The sequence below is a fragment of the Callorhinchus milii genome, unplaced genomic scaffold (genome assembly GCF_018977255.1).
Source record: "Callorhinchus milii isolate IMCB2004 unplaced genomic scaffold, IMCB_Cmil_1.0 Scaffold3, whole genome shotgun sequence".
In the NCBI taxonomy this organism is placed as follows: domain Eukaryota; kingdom Metazoa; phylum Chordata; class Chondrichthyes; order Chimaeriformes; family Callorhinchidae; genus Callorhinchus; species Callorhinchus milii.
In genome coordinates this window covers 1,202,754-1,212,095 of record NW_024704744.1, presented here as the reverse complement: position 1 = coordinate 1,212,095, position 9,342 = coordinate 1,202,754, and the positions used below count along the sequence as shown (strand labels likewise).

The 9,342-nt window shown below is 48.2% G+C and overlaps 1 protein-coding gene across 1 annotated transcript; it reads right to left on the bottom strand.

Moving 5' to 3' along the window:
• Positions 1–2,986: 2,986 nt before the first annotated feature.
• ccdc28a (coiled-coil domain containing 28A) lies at positions 2,987–8,736 on the bottom strand (the record flags this gene model as incomplete). The annotated part of the gene is given in 4 exon segments (XM_042333303.1): positions 2,987–3,110; positions 3,441–3,463; positions 5,650–5,804; positions 8,573–8,736. Coding segments are annotated over 4 exon segments (397 nt in total), but the record flags the coding sequence as incomplete, so codon positions are not given.
• Between the last annotated feature and the right edge of the window lie 606 nt (positions 8,737–9,342).

The window sequence follows — 9,342 nt, the reverse complement described above, 5'->3', positions numbered from 1 at the left end:
ACAAGACTCCATGATCCTATCGCCCTCATACTTGCCCAACTCCTCTGGCTTCCCATCACATAGTGGATAGAGTTCAAGATCCTCGTCCTCAAATTCAAAGCTCCCCGTGGCCTTGCTCCTCCCGACCTCTGCAACCTCCTATACCCCTACCATCCTGCCTGCTCCCTTCACTCAGCGGGCACCGACCTGCTTCATGTCCCCTACCTCGCCCGCTCCACCATTGGCAGGTGCGCATTCAGTCTCTCTTCCCCCACCCTCTGGAACTCCATCCAGCAGTCCCACTGCCTTGCCCCCACCCTCACCTCCTTCAAGACCGATCTCAAGACCCTCCTCTTCAAACGTGCCTTTGATCACTCTCTTTCCCTCCCTGCCCTCCACCTTCCCCAATCCCAACCCCCAGCTTGGGTCTGAAACACTGATTCCCAGCTGCTTGGGACGTCCTCCCGATGTGAAAGGTGCCATGCATATGTAATTTTATTGTTGTTGTTGCCTTCCTTCACCACTGCACCACCACAACATTGCCCGACTCTGCTCAGGATACCAAAAGCACATACATGTCTTCATTACAACCCGGCTCGACTATACCAACTCCCTGCTTGTCGGCCTTCCCAACTCTTCCCTCCACAAGCTGCAGATCATCCAGAACTCTGCAGCTCATGTCCTCTCCCGCACCAGGCTCCATGACCCCATCACCCGCACCCTCACCCGGCTCCACTGGCTCCCCATTCCCCAGAGGACAGAGTTCAAGATCCTCATCCGCACCTTTAGGGCCATCCATGGTCTTGCTCCTCTCTACTTCTACAATGTGCATTTATAACCACCTCTCACAGAGGGTATCACTCTGCGACCTACTAAAATGTTATCAACCTGTCCACTCCAGGTGCTTAACATACACTGCTCTATATTCCCCACCCTCTGAAACTCCATCCTGGAGCCCTTCCACTTCACCATCCCCTGCCCATTTCAAGGTCCGTCTCAAGACTTTCCTCTTTGATTGAGCCTTTCGCCATCTTCACTCCTCCATCCTAGCTGCCCTCCACCCCTCCTGATTTCAACCCCCAGTTCAGTGTAAACCCTTATCTGTCCAGTGCATTGAGATGTCCTCCTGCCATGAAAGACACCATATAAATGCAGTTTGTTGTCATCTTCTGAGTGTGACTGTCTGTCTGTCTGAGTGTGACTGTGTCTGTCTGTGCATGAGAAATAGCCAATGTTAAGAGGGTAAAGGCAGTGTAGAATACTGAGCAGTTGAGTGTTGACATCATTGAGTAGTGTTTTGGTTGTAGCTACTACACCCAGTGGAGCTGACAAGGTACAGAGCAAAAGCCAACAGCGCTGTGAGGTACAGAGCTGCAGTGAGCAGGTCTCAACACTCAAACCATGGAACCAGCCACTAGTCTCTCCCCGTGTCAGCCACGTAATAGTCACCAAACCTGAGCAGCATCGGTCGAGGAGGGTGGTGGGGGGCGGGGGAAGAGATCAAAAAACACTATGACCTTCCCCCCCCCCGCACACCCCATCGCTTTGATGGTCAAGTTCCAAGCAAATGTTCCCATCACCCATTGCGAGTGTGAGGAACATCTCAATCTAAAAATAATAATCCTTGCATTTGATATGGCGCCTTATCACGTGGTTGACATCTCTAAGCACTTCACAGGATATATTGTAAAGTGTATTTCGTGGGCAAATCACGGCAGTCAATTGTGTACAGCAGTGTCCACAAACAGCCGTGGATTGTATATGTATAATTATCTATATCAACCGTTGGTTAATTCACACTGGGTCAGTGCCCTCCACTCACATTTCACAATAGGCATGTCATATTCACCCACGCCCCTCACTCTCTCGCTCTCTGAATTGGGGAGCGATAACCTCTCCTTTGAATGCACAGGGTGGAAAATGGATGGGAGCAAAAAACTCCTCATAACTTGACCCTGGTTGTCAACATAACCTCCACATAAGTCATCATGTTGTCAATATTCCAGCCACATTTATTTATGGATGGGTAAATAATAATCATTGCATTTGATCAAGCACCTCATCACGTGTCAAGACATCTCAAGCGCGTCACAGAACATCAATGTAAAGTGAATTGACTGTTTATTTTTTGGGCTAAACGCGGCAGTCAATTGCATAGCGCAGTCTCCCACAAAGTCGTAGATTGATTGACTAAATTATTATTCTTGTTTTTTTTTGTAAAAGGGTTTATCCCCAGAAGAGATCCAATAATCGACAAACAACTGTGTTCTTACTTACCACTAGGTAAACAGAGGCGTGTGGAGTAAGGAAAGTTACCCAACCTTTCACTCTGTCCAGGAATTGAACCCAGGTCCTCTTGCTTGGAAGGTAAGTGCTCTAACCACTAAGTTGCAGGACTCTGATTGATACAGAAAATGTTATTTTTATTATTATTAATTATAATAATCCTTGCATTTGACATAACGCCTTCCATATCAGCAAGATTTACTGAAGGTGGCACGACTGTGCATTTTGTGGGTAATTTAATCTCTCTCTCTCTCCTTCCTCCCAACTTCCCTCCCAATTTCTGCTTCAGTGGCTGGTTAAGAGGACAAACAGGAAGGGGAACCATATGGTTTTAGATGGTCACCCCCAATGCATACACTGTGGTCCCTAATCCTCCTGGTCTCTGCACTCTACTCTCTACTCCACAAAAACAGAAACCAAACACAGATATGGGTCTTCTTTGGATGCTTTTCAGGATGAGATAGGTTTCCGCACAGTCAGATACCCAGCTGACCAGAAAATAAATATTCACAACTGAGGTGACTGTTCCCAAAGACAAACCCAGCCATCACCACTGAGCTAGCCTAATCCCTTCCTCACCTTGTAGGTACCTCACAGCAAGTCACTGTTTGGGAAGCGGGGAGGAGGCATGGAGGGAGGGAGAAAGGAAAAGGATGGAGACGAAACCTGAGTCGAGTGCAACAGAGAAGAACATGGGACAAGAATGCGAGACCACACTCCATTTTCTTTCCATCAGTTTTCAGTGTTAATCAGTATTTGGTTCATTGATACACAGACTTCCCATCAGCTTTTAGGAGGTGGGAGCCCTTGGAACATCTTGATTTTCTGTCAGGTTCAGTTTCTGTCTGAGAGACGGTGTAGGTTAAGGCACAACAACAACAATTTGCATTTCTATGGCACCTTTCACGTAGGATAGAGCCTCAGAGCGCTGGAGAACAAGGATTCCTAAGATAATAATTCTTACATTTGATATAGCGCCGTATCACAACGTTGAGACATCTCAAAGTGCTTCACAGAATATATTATAATGTGGATTGACTGTATATTATGTGGGAGCCATTTGCATACAGTAGTGTCCCACAAACAGTCGTGGATTGAGTGACCACGTTTTTTGAGCAGTGATGAAAGCTTTGTGGTTTGAACTGAACCAGGTCAACATTCTGGGTAAAGGATACATTGAAGAGCTCAGCTCCTCTAGCTGCAAGAGACAGGAACAAACATCAGGTAAGTGACAACAACAAATTTACATTTGTAAAGTGCCTTTCACATCCCAAGGCACTGATCAGTCAGGGATCAGGACCCGAGCATGGGGAGGCAGATCTGTGTCTGGGAGCCCTGGTCACAGATGGACAAAATGTCGTTTGTCACCTTGACCAGAGCAGTTTTTGTGCTGTGAGCAGCACGGATACCCAATTGGAGGGTCTTGTGAAGGGAGTGCTAGGAGAGGAATGCGCAAAGCTGGGAAGCAACGACTCTTTCAGTGACCTTGGAAAGAAAAAGGAGGTTGGAGATGGGCCGGTAGTTAGAAAGCAGGGATGGGTCCAGGGAAGGTTTTTTTCAGGATGGGGGTGATTGTCGCTGTTTTTAGGGGGATGGGAACGGTGCCAGATGAAAGGGAGCGATTGATGGTGTCGGACAGCAGAGGGGCAAAGAGGTGGAGCTGGGAGGTAAGGAGAGGGGTGGGGATGGAGTCAAGGGAGCAGGTAGTGTGTTTCATGCTGCATATGGTAGTGATGAGAGACGTTTGAAAATGTGGAGGGAGGGATGGATGGGTAGGGGTTGGAGTGTGAGGGAGAGATGGGGAGGGAGTGGAGGTTTGGAGAACGAAGGCAGCTGAACAGACCCCGTCGATTTTTGCCTCGAGGAAATCCAGTATCTCCTCACAGTCAGAGCTTGAGGAGAGAATGGGCAAGGCGTGGGAGGATGGACGGAGGAGCCGGTTGCTGGTGGATTAATAATAATCCTTGCATTTGATACTGTGCCTTATCACATCGTCAAGAATCTCGAAGAGCTTTACAGAATATACTGTAAAGTGGATTGACGTTGACGACATGAGTGAAACGTGGCAGCCAATTGCACACAGCAGTAAACAAACAGCCATGGAGTGAGTGACCAATTTTATTTGGGGAATTTTTGGCCAGGACCCAGTGAGAGAGAAACTCTCTTCTCTTCTTTAATAGGGCTATCTGATCAGGCTGACTCAGAATGTACCACTGAGTCAGGCTGATATAATGTAAGGGATGAGCAGTGAGGAGAGGTTGAGGAGAGTTAGTTGGTTGATCCCTGTGGTGGAGGGAAAAGCAGTGAGCAGTGATGAGAGGCTGGGAAGGCCACCAGGCTGATCTCCAGTGAGGAGCAACTGGATAATCAAGCCATTCAGCTTCCCAAAGGCACGTCTCAGCAGAGGATGGTATAGAGGTACTGTATATAAGATGCTCGCTGACTCTTGTGGGTGTGAAATAGTCAGACCCCTTCACTTCAGATGCAAATTAACAATAGAATCCTTACATTTGACAGCCGGCTAATATGGAGAATTGTCAGCCAGGACATTGGGAGTAGCTCCCTTCTCTTTTCCAATGGTGTCAGGCGATCTTTCACATCCACTTAAGAATAGGCAGAACAGGTCAATAGGACCTTAGGTTGGTGCCTCTGACAGTGCAGAGGTCCCCCCCAGAACTGCACTAGATCATCAGCCCAGACTCCGAAATAGAGCTTGAGCCTACAACCTTCTGACTCAGCAAGCGAGAGCACGAGCTAGTCTGACACATGGCATTTCATTGAAGGAGGGCAGGTTTAGCAGAGTCTCCTTGGAGCTGAGCTGGCTCCAAGGTCATGTTCTTGTCAGTGCAGTTCCTGAACCAGGCGGGTCTGCACTGCTACTGACAGCCCAGCCACCTGGCTCATCGACAGGATCTGGATACCATCTCCAGGAGCAGGGCATCCACCCTCTCAGTTCCTGTTAACCCTGCCACCCAAAGCCTTAACGGATAGAGTGGTCCTAGCTGGACAAGTAGCGGGAAAGCTTGCCAGACAGCGATATCAATATGTGGTTTTAGCTGGTTAGACTCCAGGAGTTACCCCAAAGTACACTCAGGGATATCCCAAGCCTTGACTCTCACCAACCTGCACCTAATACTTTCCAGAATTAGATAAGGTGTGTTCGTCCAGAGAGAGAGTGCTCATTCCATTCCAGACATGAGGAAATTTCCATGTGTATTTGGCATAGATATGTAGATTCTCAGTCTGGTTTGGATATTCTTAAGCATGGTGATGGATTTCCGTTATCAGACACACGGCTAACCAAAAAGAAGCCAATCTGAAGTGACCGGGGAGGGGACGAGGGTGAGAGCAACAGTGGGAAATGTCATTGTGGAGGAAACTTACGTTTGTCAACAGCTTATCCAGATTGCTGTTGCTAGTTATCTTTCTCTGATCCTCTGGTAACTGATCAAACTCACTGTAAAGGTCAAAGTGGAGACGAGCTAGTTTCTCCTGCATCTCACGCACGTGTTCCATCTGCTCTATAGAGCACTCGTTACCTGAAAGGAACAGAGGACTTGTATTCTTTATAGCGCATCACCTCACCTAAACCTCTCGAAATGATGATAGTAATCCTTGCATTTGATATAGCGCCTTATCAGATCATTGAGATGTCTCCTCAAAGCGCTTCACAGAATATACTGTAAAGTGAATTCACTGAATATTTTGTGGGCGAAATGCAGCAGCCAATTGCGCACAGCAGCATCCCGCAAACAGTCGTGGATTGAGTGATTTTTTTGGAGGATTTATTACCCTGGAAAGCAATCCACCAATTAATTGACAACCAGGTTCCTACTTAGTGCTAGGTAAACAGAGCCACGTGGAGTAAGGAAACTTGCCCAAGGTTTCGGCCTGCCAGGGAATCGAACCCGGATGCTCTCGCTTGCGAGGTGAGTGCTCAAATCAATATGCTACAGCACTTTAAGATGATTTTAAAAACAAAGATTTGAGTTAGTCACTTTAGGGAGCCGAAAAATAATGTCTGAGGACCTTCATTAAAAAAAGGCACAGATCAAATTAACTGTAATATAATAATAATAACAACAAACATAACTCCTAAAGCTAATAGGTGTAAGTGGGACTGTTAATAAGACTATTAAGAAATGGCTTGACAAAATACCTGGTGAACAAAATATCAACCTCCTGCACATAGTAACTATTTTAGGAAGCTCAAATATATTAGCAAATGGTTTCTCCACCATTTCGTGCGGTGTTCCTCAGGGCTCTGTCCTCGGTCCCCTCCTCTTCACCCTTTACATGTTCCCCCTTGTTGACATCATCCGCAGACATGCGGTAAATTTCCGCATGTATGTGGATGACACCCAACTCTATCTCTCTACCTCCACCCTCAACTCCAGGACAACTGGCGTCCTAATCGACTGCCTGTCCGACATCAAGACCTGGACGAGGGACAACTTTCTCAACGGCAGCAAGACCGAGGCCCTCCTGATTGGCTCACGCCAGCGCCTCCGCACCTCAGGCGCCGGCAGCATCAGCCTCCACGGCTGCACTCTCCACCTCACTGAGACAGTCAGGAACCTGGGGGTCTTGTTTGACCCTGAAGTGTCCTTTCTCCCCCACATTCGCGCCATGACCGGCACTGCCACCACCTCCGCAACATTGCCAGACTCTGCCACTGCCTCACCCCTCAGGCTGCCCAAACCCTCACCCACGCATTCCTCACATCAAGGCTCGATTACGGGAACTCCTTCCTCATCGACATTCCCAACCCTTCCCTTCACAAGCTGCAGATCATCCAAAACTCTGCAACTCATGTACTCTCACGCACCAGGTTCCGTGACCCCATCACTCCCACCCTCGCCCGACCCCATCCCTCCCACCCTCGCCCGACCCCATCACTCCCACCCTCGCCCGACCCCATCACTCCCACCCTCGCCCGACTCCACTGGCTCCCCATCCCCCAGAGGATCGAATTCAAGATCCTCGTCCTCACTTTCAAGGCCATCCATGGCTTTGCCCCCTCCTACCTCTCTGACCTGCTGTCTCCCTACCAACCTGCCCTCTCCCTCCTTTCAGCGGGCTCCAGTCTGCTCCACTTCTCCCGCCCGACCTACCGTCGGTGGCCGGACTTTCAGGCTCTTTGCCCCCACATTCTTGAACTCCATCCCAGTCCCTTCACCTCACTTCCTCCCTTGCCTCCTTCAAGACTGGTCTCAAGACTCTCCTCTTTGATCGTGCCTTCAGTTGCCCTCCCACCTCTCTGCCTTCCCTCACCCCTATCCCCCCACCCCTCCCCCATGCTCGGGCCCTGACCCCTTACTGTACAGTGCCTTGGGGCGTCCTCCCAACATGAAAGGCGCTCGATAAATGTAATTTTGGTGTTGTTGTTGTATATTAAGAAGAGTAACATCCGTTCATACGTAACGTGGCAGTGTTATTAGTCTCGCTGACCATCACTGAAAACCACTTAGAAATTATCTCTAGGGAATGATTTAATCTATAACAACATAATAATATAATAAACCTTGCTGAAATCTGGGGGAAGCTCACCCCATAAGCTGTCCTGAAGAAAGGCTAAAAGGTTCGCAAGCAATAAAATGCTCCCTAATTGCCTCTTGGAATTACTGGAATTAATGAATGGCAGAAAGACCATTTACTTGTGATGCTATGAATAACAGCAAACTATGAACAAACAAACAAGTACTTGCATTTATATTGCGCCCTATTCTAGCCCCAGGATAGTGTTTCTGGGCGCTTAACAGTTGTGGAGCCTGACCCCGAGCCTTGCAGAGAGGGGAAGTGACTGTAGGCTCATCAAAGAAGAAGGTCTTCAGGTCTGAATTGAAAGATTTGAAGGCGGCAAGGTGGAGGGATTGAGGCAGAGTTCCATAGTTTGGGGGACTAGTGGCTGAAAGCCCAGTCGCCGATGGTGGACCGAGAGGACGAAGGACAAGCAGGAGACAGTTAAGCGGAGGCAACGGAAAATGAAGTAGGGAGTAAGCAGGTCAGAGAGGTAGGGAGGTGCCAGGGCATGAAGTGAATTTTATGTGAGTGTGAGGATTTTGAAATCTATCCTTTCTGCGTTAGGGAGCCAGTGGAGCCTGGCAGGACTGGTGTGATGGGGGTTCAGAGTTTAGTGTGTGTGATAGGGAGCTAGAGAGCCTGGCAAAGCCTGGGGTGATGGGGATACAGAGTTTAGTGCGGTTGAGTATCCCGGCGGCAGAGTTTTGAATTACAGTGGTTGAATTTGTGGATAGTGAAGCTGGGGAGGCGGCAAGAGAGAGTCTAATGCCAACAGAGAGCTTACCAAACGCTTGAAGCTTTCCCGAATGGAAGTCAGTCAGGAGGCTGAGCAGTCCTTTCTCCATCTCCTTTACATCAGACACGTCAGTCAGGAAGGAATGCTGGATGGGTGCCGGCTGTGTGCTTTTCCCAGCTAGGCCCTGTGGTTTGGGTTTCTCCTTTGCTGCTCTAACAAAAGTGGGGGGAAGACGTCAGAATGAACACATTAACAGGCGGAAGCGGAAATGGCAGGGAAGTAAAACCTGACTCGTTTACAGTCCAAATAAAATGATTTGGAAATAAATAATAATAAACCTGAATATAACATAGAATGTTGTCATGTGAGCGTATAATAAATGCCAGGAGATGATTAACTGCTTTTTCTTAATCAGTTTTCGGCCACTATAAACAACAATCAAAGCTGTTAGTAGCACAAGGTTCCAAGTGCATTGAAAGTAAACCCAGACAACCACTCCCCACAGAGACCTCTGAGCAGAAGTAATTATACTTCCGTCAGTTATCTATGTTTATTGGCCACGAAACTGGGAGAAATTCCCTTCTCTTTTCAAGTGGGAGAAATCCCATGTAGAATCCCGTAGTGTAGTGGGCGCTCACCTCGTAAACAAGAGGACCTGGTTTTGATTGCCGGGCAGGGCAAAAACTTGGGCAAGTTTCTTTACTGCTGTTCGGGTGGATGTCAAAGATCCCATGGTGTTATTCAAAAACAAACAGGAGTTTCTCTCTCCCGGTGTCCTGGCCAACAATCCCCCAAATAAAATTGGACACTTGGTTCAC